Source organism: Penaeus vannamei, chromosome 13 (genome assembly GCF_042767895.1).
Source record: "Penaeus vannamei isolate JL-2024 chromosome 13, ASM4276789v1, whole genome shotgun sequence".
In the NCBI taxonomy this organism is placed as follows: Eukaryota; Metazoa; Arthropoda; class Malacostraca; order Decapoda; family Penaeidae; genus Penaeus; species Penaeus vannamei.
The window spans coordinates 15,805,705-15,823,204 of record NC_091561.1 but is presented as its reverse complement, the minus strand read 5'-3'; the positions used below and the strand labels follow the sequence as shown (position 1 = coordinate 15,823,204).

At 36.4% G+C, this 17,500-nt stretch overlaps 1 protein-coding gene across 3 annotated transcripts in view; it reads right to left on the bottom strand.

The window, feature by feature from the left end:
- Positions 1-17,500, bottom strand: part of LOC113822247 (GON-4-like protein) — a 26,035-nt gene that overhangs the window by 1,737 nt on the left and 6,798 nt on the right. For all 3 annotated transcript variants that reach the window (XM_027374785.2, XM_070129023.1, XM_070129024.1), the window contains exons 2-25: positions 17,059-17,500; positions 16,769-16,935; positions 16,295-16,532; positions 15,831-15,960; positions 15,371-15,483; positions 14,410-14,581; positions 14,078-14,211; positions 13,828-13,933; positions 12,674-12,842; positions 12,123-12,397; positions 11,004-11,186; positions 10,629-10,765; positions 10,169-10,312; positions 9,110-9,311; positions 8,563-8,805; positions 6,773-8,224; positions 6,518-6,618; positions 5,988-6,219; positions 5,649-5,850; positions 4,570-4,715; positions 4,036-4,167; positions 3,565-3,743; positions 3,039-3,255; positions 1-769 (exon numbers count right to left, since the gene is read on the bottom strand). The exon at positions 1-769 is cut by the window's left edge and continues 410 nt beyond it; the exon at positions 17,059-17,500 is cut by the window's right edge and continues 836 nt beyond it. In XM_027374785.2, the coding sequence (XP_027230586.2) occupies positions 1-769; positions 3,039-3,255; positions 3,565-3,743; positions 4,036-4,167; positions 4,570-4,715; positions 5,649-5,850; positions 5,988-6,219; positions 6,518-6,618; positions 6,773-8,224; positions 8,563-8,805; positions 9,110-9,311; positions 10,169-10,312; positions 10,629-10,765; positions 11,004-11,186; positions 12,123-12,397; positions 12,674-12,842; positions 13,828-13,933; positions 14,078-14,211; positions 14,410-14,581; positions 15,371-15,483; positions 15,831-15,960; positions 16,295-16,532; positions 16,769-16,935; positions 17,059-17,500 (6,285 nt within the window). The remainder of the gene's footprint in view (positions 770-3,038; positions 3,256-3,564; positions 3,744-4,035; positions 4,168-4,569; positions 4,716-5,648; positions 5,851-5,987; positions 6,220-6,517; positions 6,619-6,772; positions 8,225-8,562; positions 8,806-9,109; positions 9,312-10,168; positions 10,313-10,628; positions 10,766-11,003; positions 11,187-12,122; positions 12,398-12,673; positions 12,843-13,827; positions 13,934-14,077; positions 14,212-14,409; positions 14,582-15,370; positions 15,484-15,830; positions 15,961-16,294; positions 16,533-16,768; positions 16,936-17,058) is intronic.

Below are 17,500 nucleotides of genomic sequence, written 5' to 3'. Positions count from 1 at the left end.
TCACATTCTGAGATCTAGGACTAAACTCCATTTGTTCTTCCTCACCTGAAGTATTCGAACTATGTCTTTGTCTCTCTTCTACCACATGTGGAGCTAAGAGTTCTCCAACAGAGCTGAAGTTCTGTAAGTTCTTTGTTCTTGGGCATGAAGGCAAGACAGCATTCTCATTATGGACCTCTTTTGGTGGAGAGCACACAAGGAAGGAAGGTTTCTTATTACTCGTTTTCTGGGAACCGCGACCAGCATTATTCTTCCCCTGAGCTGATGATTTTTCAGAGCCAGCACCAGCAACCCCAATCCCTCCATCACTTTTCTCATTCCTTTCCTTAGCATTAGAACTTCTCTTTGGTTGAGCACACTTGCCATCAGAATTATCTCTCCTACTGTAAGTGTTTTCCTGTCTCCTACTTGATACATCATCATTCATGGGTTCTGATGATTCATCATGTCTTCTCCTATCAATATATTCTCTTTTATCACCATGATTAGATCCCAATTTATCTTTGTTTTCCACCTGACTAAGCCCTTCCCTGTTTCTCACGGCTGAGCCACTTTCACCACTAGTAGTGTCCTTCGACTTTCTTGCCACACCACTCTTTACTCTGCTGCCTGTTTCCATATCATTCTGAGGACCTCCACTACCACCTTGGGATCTGCCTCCTTCCTTTGCCACACTGTCCTTTTCTTCCTTGGAGTCTCCATTGCAGTAAGTGACCCTCGCTGGACGTAATGTCTTGCCATACTGAAGGTAAACTCTTCCCTCAGAAAACTGAAAGTAGTATGATGTGAGTAGAATTACGTGTGATAGTATCAAAAACAAAAAAGTATAGGACACCATGACTATGATTGCAGCTCACATTCATATCTAATGGTTGGCAAAGTTAATTGTTAATAGAGTCAGTACTGTACAGTGCACGTCAGAAACCTTGGCGCGAGAGAGACCCCGCCAAGATTTTTGACGTTTTTCGGTAATGCCCCTCTAATATCATGCAAATCAACCTATAATCTTCATGCCCCGTCAGCTGATAGATTACTCATCTAACTCCACATTGGTGGTTTCAGATATCACTTAATTACCTATGGGCAGTGACAGTGAGCAGAATTGCTACGTGTTTTTTTCGTGAATAGCCTAGCAGTTCTGTTGCTGTTTTTGGAGCAAAACATATGAAAAGTCATCAGGTTGCTGTTATTACAGCATTCTGTAAGGCAGGAAAGTTCAATACTGAAATATCAAATACAATCGGAATTTCATTGCGAAGTGTCCAGAGGTGGACAACAAAATTTCATGACTGTGGAGACACTGACCAGTCACTGCAGAAAAAGCAGCCAGGGAGGCCACAGAAAACATGCACATTAAATGTGCTCAGGAGGCAGGTGGATAGTCAGCCACGAATAACAGCACCAGAATTAGAAGAAAGGAACCCTGCATTACTGGCTGATGTGTCTGAGACACATCAGACAATGATGAAATTTTCCCAATGCATTGCTCGCAAGAAACCAATTTTTACTCTTAACCCACTGGCTGCGGATGGTATCATATGATGCACCGTGCAATTGACAGCTGATCCCCTTCGAGCAGTGGGCGGCCGCGCGGCATGGGAGCTGAGTGGGCCAAGGAATATCAGCCGCCAAGCCGGCATTCCCCTTGCGGCCTTACAGGGCCCAGGCCCACCACCCCCGGGCTTGCGTGTGCGATGGGCTGTTTACCGCCAAATGAGTTGTTCGCCTATTGCGCGTGCTAAAACCACGCCCGCCACTCTTTCTGAGCGCATTTACATATGTTTGCATGTTTGCATGTATTTGCAAGGCAAGGGTTTTTGCAAATTTTTGCATACTTATTTTTTCTGAGATATAAGTAAACAAAATATTTGCGCGAAAGAGGGAAGACAGCACCACTGCGCGCATGCACACTCCAGTGCGGTCCCATACGCCACCCGAGTTGAAAATAAATAAAGTTAGGGGACTACACGCCATATTGCATAATACCGCGACCAATGGGTTAAGCAGAGGCAAAATAGGGTTGCTTTTTGCAAGAAATATCTTCAGTGAGACGAGGACAAGGGGAAACGAGTGTTATGGAGCGATGATGAGTGTAACTGGAAACAGAGACGGCAAAGTTTATCGCTGACATGGAAGTGATCCGTGTGACCCAAGATTCATCCAAGGGACTGAATTATCCAGATGAATTGATGGTTTGGTGTGCCTTTGGTTACCTCCGTGTGAGGACATTGGTAATAGTACCAAGGAATGTTTTGATGAATGCAGACAGATATTTGGAGCTACTGAGTGATAATTTGGAAGATTGCTTTGAGCAGTGTCAAACAGACGTGTTTATGCAGGATGGTGCACCTTGCCATAATGCAAAGCTTTAAATCCTATTGAAACTTGTGGGCAATAATGAAAAACAGATTACATGAGCATGATACCTCATCAATCCCCAAACTTAAGGCAGCCATCAGAACACACTGGCCAAAAACAGCGACAGAGCTCAGAAAAAATTCTAGGCTATTCACAAAAAAAAGCACGTAGCAATTGTGCTCACTGTCACTGCCCAGAGGTAATTGAGTGATATCTGAAACTGCCAAGATTATAGGTCAATTTGCATGATATTAGAGGGGCATTACCAAAAAAGCGTTAAAAATCTTGACGCAGTCCCTCTCATGCCAAGATTTCTGACGTGCACTGTATGTGTGAACATTAGAGGAATAGAAAGTTGTTTTTTCCATTATAATTGCTATTACTGACAAAAATAATATTAGTAATATCATTATTATCACCATTACTGCTATTATTATCACCATCCTTGTTTATCATTATCATTACTATTACTTTCATCACTATTATAACAATAACATTAATAATAATAGGAACTGAGTAATATATTGCATTAAATAGGTAACACATTTTAGGCTTGAATGTCTGGCTAAAACAAGATTACTGGACTTGGTCTGTTATTACCAAATTGGATGTTGACTGCTACATACAAACAAGCAAGCTGATAAGAACATAAATACACTTTGTATAACTTTTGTACATACCCTTATAGCACAGGACTGACAGTGATCATTGCGAGCTGAGCCAGAGGAGCCATGCTGTACTGTTGCATTGGCTGTGGTGCGAGTATCAGAGACATGGCAAGGACAAACACAATGATCAGGTGATGTGTTCAGTTCATCATCAGGCAATACCAGGTTCTCTGCACTGTCTGGTGTGGCCGGTTGGTCCAATGACACATCTTCAAAGTCACTGGGTAGACTAGGGAGACCAGAAGTAAATTATTTTTTCTATAAAATTCTACCGTTATACAAAATACTGGTAGAGTTTATTCATTTATGAATGTTTCTGATGTAAAGGTTGAAGAAAAGTTACTTTTAAAATTAGACATTATCAATTAAACATATGTATGTGACATAAAAAAAATTGAATGATAAAATCTGGTGTTTGAAAAGTTATAATATATAGGTAAATTATTTAAACAAGGTTTTGTAATGTCTTTGAATGATAAAATTTAGTGTCGGAAAATTACAAGATGTATCTACATTCAGAAATCCCAATTACACACACCTGGGTGCTGGAGCTTGTGAGGGGAAGCACTGCATGAAACACTCGACAAGATGTGGATATCTTAGCAAAGGGGCCATGGCAGCCTTCACATCTTCAATCTCAAAGTCTGGCCGATTCTGGAGTGACTGGAGCATCCGGATGATCTTCTGGATATACTGAGGCTGTTTGCGGAACTGCAGCTGTTGGGGCAGTCGGAAAAAGGGAAAAAGGCTAATAAACAGTCTGTGAAAGACTTTTATAACCAGCATGTTTTTTGCCACGTGGGAGCTTATTCAATGTGGAATTCCAACATGAGCTCCAAACTTATTTTGGAAAGAAGAGGAAACCCATATACTCAAAAGAAGGATAGACAAGGAAATACTCTATTGCTGTATCAGTAAGTTGGAATAAGATGCAAAAAGTAGAAGATTAGTACAAAATATGCCTGCATTTGCAAAACATACAAAAATTATAAGTAGGAGTGAAACAAACCTCCAGCTTCTCTAAGAAGTCCCTCATACGGTGAATAGCACAGTATTGAGCGTATTTGCCTATTGCCATGGCTTGCTGGGGGAGCAGAAAAGACACAAACTCCTCTGTGAGATGCGGGAAATCCTTCAAAAGCTGGAAAGGAAATGCATCCTTTAATCAAGTTTAAAAGTGGCCTAAATTTTCTACCCTGATGTCTGAGTGAGTTGCTGCGACAAATTAGATAACATGAATAGCATGTATTAAAACAGACATAGAGTCTAGCTTGACTGCAAAGGTTGCAAGCTTTTTGGCACCATTCTCACAGTGACTGATTGTCAATCCTTTATTGACATATAATAGTATATTAGCAAATTGTGCATACTTCAGGCAGTTATATTTAACTTCACTATTCTAGATTTTGAGCACAAATAATATGTTACTAGAGCATTTACAGTCTCGGTTTTAGATAGTACAAGCTAACAATCCTCATAATAAATAATCTGCCAATTTAATACTTTCAACTTTCAAGAAACCACAGAAGTCTGTTCTCATTACCTCACACAGCTGCCCATACAGCTCAAGGGGGGTGCTGGTTTGATTCTCAGTAAATTCATTAAGGATATAGAGAAACTCCCTGAACAATGAGGGATCCTTCCCTGTCAGTGCCTCCCGCACTCTCATAAGGTAGCTCTGCGCCATAACTAGAGGAAAGTGAAAAGGCCAAATTACAAATCATATGGTAAAACTTTCACAATATAATATTAGAACAGTTTTGATAGTCCAGTTCTCTAAGCATTCTTAATATCCTGAGAGTATCTATTATCTATGGTCACTACTTTTTAAAAAAATCTGTAAAGGGAGGAAAAAGAAGTGAACATCCCCCAACTCCCCCCAAAAGTTTTTCATTCAAAAACAAAGAATATAATATATAAATATATATATATATATATATATATATATATATATATATATATATATATATATATATATATATATACATATATATACATATATATATATATATATATAAATATACATATATATATACATATACATATACATATACATATATATATATATATATATATATATATATATATATATATATATATATATATATATATATATATATATATATATATATAAATATATATATATATATATATATATATATATATATATATATATATATATATATTTATATATATTATATATATATTTATATATATATTTATATATTTATATATGTATATTTATATATATGTATATATATATAGATACATAGATATATAAATATATATATGTATATATATATATTTTTATATTTATATATATCTATATCTATATCTATATATTTATATATCTATATCTATATATTTATATATTTATATATATTTATATATATATATATATATATATATATATAAATATATATATTTCATATATATATTTATATATATATTTATATATATATATATATATATATATATATATATATATATTTATATATATATATTTATATATATATATATATATATATATATATATATATATATATATATATAAGGCATTCAAAAAGACTATTCATAATAATGTTCAAGTGCAGACAAGTAACAGATGAATACTGTACTTACATTTGTCTTGTGTAACAGTATCAGGCACACTTGAAAGGGCTGTGATACGAGCTTGCAACCTTCGCTGTTGTTTGTTGAGCCTCCTTTCTCCTGGGGCATCTCCCCCCCCACTGAGCTTTCTCTCTGAGGCATCGCATCCACCCCTTCGCCATGCAATGGTTGAAGAGGCTTTCAGGAGAGCTGCAAGGTGCTCCTCTCGTTCCTGTTGTGATTTGGAATGCCAAAATGAATATATAAAATATTTGACATTTACTATTTAAAATCAAACATTTTCTTTTGCTTTTCAAGAACTTCCAAGATACAGACAAAAAACGGACACTCTATTCATTCATCCCATACCTGGGCTGCCTCTTCCTCCTCCTCCTCTTCTTCTTCCAAGTAATCTTCTTCAAACTCCTCCTCTGACTGCTGAACTTCATCTGCTTTGGACTGCCCTGTGTCACTGACACTATCACTCGCTGCCTCCCCTGCAGCCTCACTTCCTGTGTCTGCTTCCAGAACCATCTCGTCTTCCATCTGGACCAGGTCTCCATCAGATTGTCTCTGTTCATTGTGCAGGTAGCTCTGAGAGCTTTGGATAAGAGAGGAATTAGACAAGTTGGAGGAGACAGAGAATAGGAAAAAGGAGAGGGAAAGAACAGAGAAAGTAGGAGGGTGTAGGAGGATGAGGATGAAAGCTAGAGTAAATGGGAGAAGTGCATAAATTAGAAAGAGAGGGGAAGGAAGGAGATTCATTCCAGAACTGAAAAAATCTGTAGATGTGGTGTATCAACAGTGGCTTGGACTAAAGAATGAAATTGTTTTTCAAAGAAACAGGTTCCTGTTATATAAATGAAACAATGCTACTTCCAACCATAATAATTCCTTACCCTGAACTCTTCTTGTTCTTCCCTCTTGTATTAACTGATTCCTGAATAAATGGCGGTATCTTAACAGGTTTTGGTTTTAATGTTCTTTTCCTTGGGGGAAGCTGAAAGACAAAAAAATAAATCAGAAAAAATGCTAAGTGCACCTTATGATTAAAAAGTAATTCTAGTCTGTGAACTACCTATCAACCTCATCTAATGATTCTTACTAATTCCATGCTACACAATTTCACAAAGATGTCAAATAACTATACTTACAATCTTAGGAAGAATTGGAGAAAGCTTTTTGCTGCTGGGCAAATTCCTGCGCTTCTTGGGGGAATATCTATGGTACTTTCTCAGAATGGGAGAGACTTGTTTCATGGGGGATGTCTTTATGGGGGACCGAAGAATCTTGGCCGGAGAGATTCTTCTAAGTGCAGGTTTTGATTTCTTTGGAGTGAGGTTCATTACTGTTATGGAACCTGTTGCATCCCGTACTTCAGATGACAGAATAGGGCTCTGATAGACTGAAGTAACTAAGGTTATACTGTTTGCCTTTGCAGGTGTAGTGTTTCCAGATTCAGCTTCCTTTTCACTGATATTTTGTGGGCTTTGATTTGTGTGTGGTGCAGACACATTACTTTTGTTTTCTATGTTCTCACTGAAAGCACTTGAAACACTTTTTGTAGGACTAATTGCAGATACACTAGCAGCAGATGTATTTTCCACATTACTAATTACACTATTATTATCCGATAGTGATGACTCTAATGATTTAACATGTGATTTTGTTTGCAACTGTCCATCAAGTATGAATGCTGGTGTAAGGATTTCTGCAAAGCTTTTCTCTGGTGTTGAAAGGGACTTGTCAGGTGTAGGGATGGATATGACTGGGGTCTTAAGAGGAGAAAAAGACACACACACAGCTGCTGGTCCCTTTTCATCTATCTTTTGTGGTGTGGTTAACAGAGAGGGCATGTGGAGAAGAGGAGTAGGTATACTATTTGTGTTAGTGGGATTCACCTTCAGAGGAGTGCATAAAGTGGTTTTCAATGTTGAGGCGATATTTTTGTTCAACTGGGTGTCTCTACATGACTGACTCTCAACATCTGAAGACTTACAGATGGCTGATGAGGCTTCAAAATTTACTTGCATGCTGTCTTCACCCATTAAGTCTGGTAGTGACTCACCATCACTACCTTCAGCTACTCCGTCTTTCTCCTCCCCATTTTCTGTTAGAGGCCTGTCTTCATCTGGATATTCTGTATTCTGTTCTTGCAAAGGATCACTGCTTTGGCAATGGATATCATTCTCTTGCTCTGTGAAGGGTGTTAAGATTGCTGTAGCAGCACTCTCTGTTGTCTGAACTGATGTCACTGTTGGAGTGGCAGTGGCTGGATTCCACTGACTAGTTCCTACAACCTCTGTTGTAGTTGTGTTTGCAGCTGCCATGGACTCATTCGATAAAGGCATGACTGCCAATGCTGAGCTCATTCCCATAGATGGATTTGTTACACGTGTTGCCTCTTCCATCATGTTAAGTACAAGTGGCTGGCTGCTGATGGGTAGAAAAGCTGCAGTGGAAGCTGTGGTAGGCTGAATGATGGCTGGTGAAATGTTGTTTGGTGGCAAGACTATGTTGGGCTGCGTCACAATTGGACCAATGTTGTTGGGTATGATAAGCTGTGTATTCCCATTTGGTGCCTGGATAATCAAAATGTTCTGAACCTGCAATGACAGGATAATATGCATGTGCATTATAGCTTCTACAATGCTGAGGGTACTTTTCATTTCCCATGGTCTTTAAAAAAAATTGATTAATATAAAATTCTAATACAAAGTACATTACATATAACTTTGTATTTTCAATATGATGATTACAATAATATATTGAATATTATATTTCATACTGCTTACATTTTTATGGAAAGTGAAACGTACCTCTAGGATTGTATATGGATATAGCAAGTCAAATTTCTATCTCAAAATTCAAAAGAAATTCAGAGATAGCGAATTCCCACAATTTCTACAATGTATAAACTCCAAAGTCTAAAGATCCAACTTACTGGAGGCGGAGGTGGAGGGCGCTGCTTGGTCTTCTCAGCTTCTGCCTTGGCTTTGACAGCCTTCTCCCTGAGGATTTCCTGGTGCTTAAGGCTCATGATATACTTCTTCTTCTCCTTAATCAGTCTATGCCACATGCCTTCCACACAGTCATCTGGGTAATCATAGACAGGGCAGGGAACACAAGGCAGTAAGGCCTCAGGCTCAGCCTCTGGGATATTCAGGACACCTGTGCCCAGGTACTCCTGCAGAAGGGACTTAATGAATATTGGACTAAGTCGTTTTCTACCATGAAGGTATGAGGTTCTAGGTGGCACTACGTCTTAAAATCATCAATACTTTAGAATCCTGACTTCCTGTCTTCATACAAGATAAGAAGAGGAGGAAGAAAATAAGAAGAAAAAAAGGTCTCATTTCATAAGCCTCATACAATTGGCATTAAAAACAGTAATTATAATATTTATAATAACAAAAATGTTCCTTTCTTCATCAAGATCATGTAAACTTCCCAGCACTCACAACCAAAATAAGTACTTGATTAGCACTTACGTAAATCACATTTGAGGGTTGGTCTTCAGAGGCTTTTCTCTTGATATTCATAATCCTGTTGAACACCTGTTCTGCCGTTTTGGCTATTACCATGTTTTGCACTGTGTAGCCAATGGCCTCAATCATTTTTGTTGAGCGCCGACTGACATCTGTGTTGCGGTGCTTAGGGTCCAGGTAACGCTCAAATCCCATGGCAATTAACCTAGAGGGTTTCATGGTTAAGAAGTTGTCAATTTGTCAGACCAAGTTTAAAAACTTAGATGTATATTTTTAGCCTGTTCACAATCCTGGGTTTAATGATATGAGGAGGTTACATTTTGTAGTCAACATTTTACAGGTGATTTTCTTGTCAGGAAGTGAATTTTTTTCAGAATGATGTACCTCTTCACCACTATCATAAATGTTCTTTTCACTGGCTCTGTATGTGAATCAGTCTATTTATAAACATCAATGATACTCAGTATGAAATAAAGAGAATATCAAACAATCATTTATTGTTCAAGAAAATTAGAGGAGATTATGAGTTTGATAAATTACTTCAATGTTCATATTATACACTATTTAAATCCAGCAAAAAATACAAAACACTCAGAATTCAAGATTTTCTTTAAATTACTAATATGTAATCAACACTAAGTATTAAGACTACAAATATATCAATGAAGATAATTATTATCATTATTTCTATACTAAAACAAATATCAATCTCAGTTTGGCAATCAAGCTCAGAATATGTATGCTAGAAAAGGAATAAAAACAGATTCAATTTTAGATTAACACAAACAAATATCAAAAAGGATGAGAAAAAAATAGCAGAAAAATATACAATTACTCATACAAAAATAGAATCAAATAAAAGAAGAATAGATAACTAAAAACAGATATACTTAATAATAATAATAATAATAATAATAATAAAAATAAAAATAATAATAATAATAATATCAATAATAATAATAATAACAAAAATAACAATTACAAGAATAGTAACAAGCCCTACTCTACTCAAAACAGAAGAATCAAAGCAAAAAGAAAAATAAACCCCAATCTTAAACTTACACATCCTCTGATGGCACAAACTTTGCCTTTGTAGTAGGACCTGGCATGTGAAGCATCCGTGTTGGTAGCAGTTTTGGATAAGGGAAAGCCCTGGACTCTAAGATGCACTCAGTCACAAACTTGTTCAGCTCTGTCACTTTTTTCCTTTAATAAAAGTAAAATGCAATGAAAAGCAAAGAAGAAGGAAGAACCATCCACCCCTCCATGTACACACAAATAAGATGAAACACACACACATGCAAACACGCATGTGCAATGATAGAGTGAAATATATAGAAGTAAAGATCAACATCTAATAGTAAATATCAGATTACAGCACAGGTTTTGAAAGTTCAATTCTCTTCACTTCAGATTCTTAAAAAAATATATGTATGTATATTTCTCTATCTATATCTATGTCTAAATACATATATAGATTGATGAACTAGAAAAAGAAATTCATGAATACATCAGAACTTACCTTTCCTGATTTGGTATTTTTTGCTTCACAGCTTTCTTTTTTACTATTTCTATAGTTTCCATAGCAGCATCCAAATTCACTGTCCTGAAGTATGTGTTGGAGTACTCGCTCGTCTCCTCATACTTCTTAACTTCTTTCTGGAATTGATATATTCTGACTGCAAACACCTTAGTGGGATTCTCCTACAATTAAGCCAGTGTTCAAACAAAACAATGAGGTCAAAAATTATACAAAAATGTCTTTCTCTAGAAACACAGAAAGAAAGGGGGCCAGGATAAAATACAAATATATCCTAAAGCAACTACTGCTGATAAAAATCACTTCAAGCAAAGTATATAAACACTTTCAAACAAAACAAAATAATATATTACAAACCAAGATATTAAGATAATCCTCAGCAACATTTTCCATTGCAGAAGATCCACTACAAAGCAGCCATGAGGTGAGGAGTAACTGAACATGTTGAGTCATTTGACACTTGAGCGTCTCCAATTGCTTGGGTGTGAACTTTGCTGTGAGGACTTCTACCCAAATAGCACCAGGAGTTGGGGCTTCTACCTGTAAATATACAAGGAAAATATTTAAGATTTTATAACCAGACATCAAGAAAGTACATCTGAAGTACAGCCTACAATCTAACTTTTATCTTACGATTTGTTGATTTCCTATATTTTGCTAGTCTAGCAAAAATATATGTGATGTCCACAGTATTTTTTTAGTTCATTAATTGTCTTAACACGCAGATGGCTCCACAAGTGCTTACTCAGAAGGAATCAATTACTAGTCCTACCTATCTAACCTTTCAATGGTTCTCCTTGATTTTTAGAAAGTCTTTAATTCTTTATTGTTTTTAGTATTTTCAAAGCATTATAATAATCAAATGTCAATAATAATATCAATATTAACATAATTAGAAAAAAAATCCTAAAATTCAAAGAAAGGAGAAATCTGGTGTCTAAGCACCTGGAAGCCATCTATGTGAATATAAAATCTATAAAAAAAAATACAGATAATATGTGTAATCAGCAGCAAGTAGTTAAAAATACATGTAAAGTCTGTAGCACAAAATAACAAGATAATATTGAAGTTGAAAGGATGATGATGATTATTATTGATGATGATGATTAATGACTGATGATTGATGATTTATGATGAGATGGTGATGAAATGATGACAATGATGATGATGATAAAACAACAACAATGAGAATGATAATAATAATAATCAAAAATAATACTCCTGATAATAATAACAATAACCATATCATTATCAGTATTATTTCAATACCAATAAAAATAATGATAAATAGAGGAACATGTAAAAGAGTAAGGATAAAGAGGAAATGAAGAAAAAGAAAGAAATACAAGGTAAAGGGAAAGAGAAAAATGGAAGTATAAAAAGGTGAGGCATTAACTGTTCCTATTCCTGGTATCACTACAACATCCCATAGCATCTGCACTACTTCACAGTCTACGCCAAACCATTCCTACTCACATTTTCTTTCTGTTGGTCAAGCTTGGGGACGCTGAGTTCATATTTCTTCTCCTTGTGCCGGAACTGTTGCGAGAGGTGGGCACGCACGGGAGCATTCTTGCCATTATCCACCAGGGTGTCGAGGAGTTCTGTCATGAGCTCGTTGATTTCCTTCTTTGAGATCTGGACAGCTCGGTCACCCCTCATCTCTTCCCTCAAGTCCAAGTCATCCTCCTTATCCTCCAGGATGTTGTACTCTGGGTCAGCCTCTTCATCTTCATTGCCCTCCACATTGTCTAGGCAGAAAAAGGAAGGTGAGTGACAAGATGTATGGGAAAACAAAGGAAAAATTTTTGTTCACTGTGTATCTATATGCTATCAAAAACTTGATGTAAAAGGCTATATTCTAGAAAATGTAGAAAAATATAAGATGAATTAAAAGGAAGAGAAGAACTAAGCATAATAAAGAAACTGCTTAAAAATCTTTATACTTAAATATACACAATGTGCAAATTCTTAAAATCCCCACCCCATCCACCACAACCCTAAAATAAAAAATAAAAATATCCTACTTAGTGGATGAATGAAGTCAATAAGGAACCGCTTCCACTCTTCGTCATCAACCACTGTCCCATACATATCTTTGGTCACATCAGGTGGTTTGAAGGCCATCTCTAGGCACTCTAGAGGTGTCTCTGTCAGGGGAAGTTTCGATCTTGTGCGCTGACTCACAAGTTCTTCCTGTGATATGGTTTATTTGTAAGCTGTCAATTGTTTCTACAAAAGTAACAAAAGATGAAAGGAGTTCTGCTTAGGAAAAGGTAAAATAAAAAGTAAAAGGGTTAGATTCTTTAGGTAAAAGAGATGAGTCATAAAATATTTTGGTTTTAAATTACTCTTTACCATATGCAACCATTAACACACTGGGTATTATGTCTCACAGCTCACACATGCACCAAAATCTGGGAATTATGCTTAGCTGTGTGACTTTGCCAGGTGTGTGTCTTATAGACCCTGAACAAACAAACACTCATGCACAGCATCAAGACTCCTTACTTCCTCTTTGCTATGCTATTTGCTCTTAATTTACATATGCTGTTGTCCTTCTCCAAGGTTTATTATTGTTATTTGTTATGCTGTATCAAGATTGTAATAGACTGTTTTCCTTGAGGAGACTCCATATTATCTTTCCAGCTAGTATACAACTCTGTGTAATAACAATAACAATGTTACATGTGTCATTTTCTTTTCTCTATATTCATAAAATTAAAATATTCTGTAACTTACCCAGTACCACCAGTCAACGTAGGCTGGTATAGGTTACAGTGAATGGAAATAGTGTCCTTGTTGGAGATGTTCTTCTAATCATGGCTAACAGATGGTAAATTCCACTCTTGTTTACTGCTAAAAATAATGCAAGATCTCCTTTCTAAAGACCCACTCAATATAATCTCCCTCCAATAGGTCTCTGCACTTAGGGCATGACATCCCCGCCCACCACACATCCAAATTTTTCCATGGCAATACATGCTCATCATCCACCATTCAGTCATTTTTTTCATGACATAATATTTGCATCTTCTAGATCCAAGAGATTAATAAACAACAGTACAAATTTTTACATATGACCCTTACATGAATTAGCTGGTACACAAAAGTACAGACAAATTTCAGTACCATAAAATAAAGAGATATTTGAAAAGCAGAAATTCTCATGATCTCTTACCTTATTATTGACTGCACTGTCAAAAGTCAGTGCCCTCTGTACTGCCTTCTGTTGCAATGTGGGTGCTTTGAAGGGCTGCACATGCTGATCAACTGGAGTGCTCATGCTATGGGGAGATTAATGTTATATTGGTTGAACAATATGAAAATTTACAAGGAATATACCTAATGTGCATGTTGACAACAATGATGTAAGTAGTGGATTCAATTCGATAGTGTGGATACAATCAAAAGAGACTCAAGTTACAAACCAAGAGGAAGCAGGCGTATTGACACAACTTCGAGATCCTGAAGTATACTGCGACTGAGGGGTGGATGGAGTGTATGGAGAGCCCATATCACTGCCAAATCCAGTTGATATAAAACTCTCATCATCACTGTGTAGCTGGAATATCAAGATTAATTATATATTCAAACCAACCTTCACCAATATGTTTTTTTTTTGTTTTTTTTTCTTACTAAAACACATGAATTCATCAATACTGAAGTTACATTTATACCTATAGATTTGTTGTAAAAAGAAAGAAAGAAAAAAAAAAAAAAAAACAGCAAACCTAATTTAAACCAACTAAACCAAGCTTACCTGCTCATCTGCATCCGGGCAATATTCCTCATCCTCGTCTTCTTCAGGGAACTCTGTGGTGGCCAGAGCTCGGGTCTCATGGTAGACAGCTGGTTTTACTCTCTCAGTGCTGTTAGAAAGTCCTGCCCAAATGTTGACAGTACTTATGGCTCCTTTCTGCATCATCAGCTCCCTTGGGGAAAAGAGATCTTGAATGATGTAAAATGAAGGAATTACTAGAAGAGGGGAAAAAGAAGAAGAAAAGAAAAGAAAAAGAGAAATAAAAAAGAAAAGAAAAGAAAGAAAAGAAAAGAAAAAGGTAAAGAAAAAAGGAGAGAGAGAAAAAAAAGGGGGGGACAAAAAATAAAGGAGGAGCGAAAGAGAGTACGTATTTGTATGTTCATGTATATAGATAGATACAAACACACACACACACACACACACACACACACACACACACACACACACACACACACACACACAATTCAATTTGTCTTGGTACTTAAACTATTTGCATCTTTCAGTAGTTCCACCACATTAGCAAATCCTTTGTTACGGCCTCTAAGTAAACAGTCCCAACAATCAGCAAAGGTCAAAATCTAATGCTATTGAAAAATAATTAATGACTAAGCCACATAGAGATCCCCAAATGAGTGAACTGGTGATAACTGATATATGCACATTTGCACAAACGAAGTACCTTGGGAAAATTTAGGAGATTTAAAGTCCCTATGGTGACAGGGCTGATGTAATATTACACAACTGTCTACACTTTGTGGCCTAAACTTTGTACACCAGCCCACCCACTACGAGTCATGACATGTCTACACATCATTGGCTGTTACATAATGACTATAACCATACCTATTGCCAAGGTCTTAACTTTTTAAGGATGTGTGGGAACTCTGCTTATAGTATAATGTATAGCCCTATATCAGGCTCCCAACACATGTACAACATAAATCATGGACATCATACTTACTTGGTCTTGGCACGGGTTAAAGTAGGTTCATAAACTGCCGATGCATCAGCCTCTTGCAACCCTAATACTGTATTACGAACCATGGCCAGAACATTCTCGTCAGTCATTACATTCTGAAAGGGTGCCATGGAAAACTCTCTGAGCACATATTATAGTAGAGTTAGACTTATGAAACAAGAATAACTTTTCTAAAAACCTTCAAAAACTTTATATGATAGTGAGTTATGGATCTATTCCATGTCTGAAAAGTAAATGTCTCAAAACAATTAATTAAAATCAAATAAATGATATTAAAAATGCTCAACAAACAATAATGACTGTAAAACTTTTAAAGAAAACAGTAATCTTTTGTCAAGATTCAATGAAAATCTGATAAAATTACATATAAATCAAACTAAATCCAGGCTGGCAAACTTTCCAGACACAAACTTCCAATAAAAGCTTTCAGAAATTTCTTTACTTTGATAATGTTCTTGACATGATTTGCAGTGAGGTGAGTCCTTTCTGCTTTCTCTTCTAAGACTTCATCAATCCCTGACTGGATCAGTTCAATCACTTCCTGTGGTACATGCCCTTCGTCATCTGTTCGCCTGCAAGTGTAATACACAAGTTTAATTGCCAGTCTTTTTCACAGAGAATTATATCCAAATAACTTTATAATCACTATCAAGTTATTGACATTACTAAGAGAAATATTAGATACCAGAAAATGTGTTTGAAAATCAGGGAAAAGGGTAAATAAGTGAGACTGGTAGTACTTGTTATTCTCTCATTGGTGACTTAGTATTTGTGGAGCTATATATGTGTAAAAACAATTAATAAAGTAAACTAACAGCGTGCATGACATATATGTATGTGCTACCTCTGGTGGCTTCAGTTTAAAATAAATCTATATTCCCAAAGTATTTACATCTTAACACTTACATTCTCTTCTTAGGTCGCTTCTGTGGTGAGGCTTTTCTCTTCTTCGGCTGCTCCTCCTGTGCAACAATAGTTAGCCCACAGCCATCATCATCATCTGAGTCCTTGTTAATTGGTTCAAGCCACTCTTTGTCCTGGTTTTTCTCCTGCTCTTCCTCATTCCGTTCTTGCTTTTGTCCTTGGGGCTTTGATGCAGAGGGACTCTTTTTCCTCCGTTTCTCAGTGATATTGTAACTGATTGCTGTAATTAGGATGGAGAGATTGTTTTGAAATTACTTATTGGAATTAAAAAGAAAAAATTAAATAAGAACCTTTTTTTTTTTTTTTTTTTTTTTTTTTAACTATTACTAAAACTGGATGAAAAGAAATTCTCTACTGATGCCTAATCTCATTATCTAAGATATCAAATCCTAAAATATTCTCAGCTATAAAATCATATGATCATAGCACAGTGTATTATATTTGTATCATTCTTACGCTTTCTCTTCCTCTTTGAGACCCTTCTGGTAACAGATTCATCTTTTTGGTCTGGCACCTTGCTTTCTTCATTCACTCTAGGAGAAGGGAATTCCAGTTTTTTTTGCTTCTTAGGGGTCTTCAGAGCTTGGATATTGCTTGGCTTACAAACTGAGGGCTTCTCACAGCTGTAAAAGGGATAATTACTTTCCTGATTTAAATCATAAATTTGTAAAATTAAAGTTGGGTGCCTGCTAACAGCGCAGAATTTTTAAGCCTAAACAAAAATATTCATAAGACAAAAATATTACCTTGCATTGAGAAAATGAAGTTCTTTGAGAAGATTATCGGTAGGAAAGTCTTCTGTGTCCACTGCACCCATCTCCATTTCTGCTGACTGTGCACCCCTTTTCTGCCGTAACTCTGGGGGGCTATCAAATAATCCCCCTTCTTCTTCTCCTTTACTCTTGTCATGTCCACTGTAATCTTCAAGAGCAACTGGTTGTTCTGAGACATTTCTGCCTGTTTTCTCTTCTGGGGATGCACTGCCTTTCACTGCATTTCTTGTTTCTGCGCTCTTTGCTACACTGGATTCTAAATCTGTGATGACTTCCATTCTTCTTTCACCACTCATGTCTTGCTCTTGCTCTTTTATTGTATTTTCCTTCATTTCTGTGCTTTGTTTATCTTCCTCTTGATCTGTATTCTCTCTCTCTGGAATCTTCTTTGTCTTTATTGGTCTGTGTTCTTTAA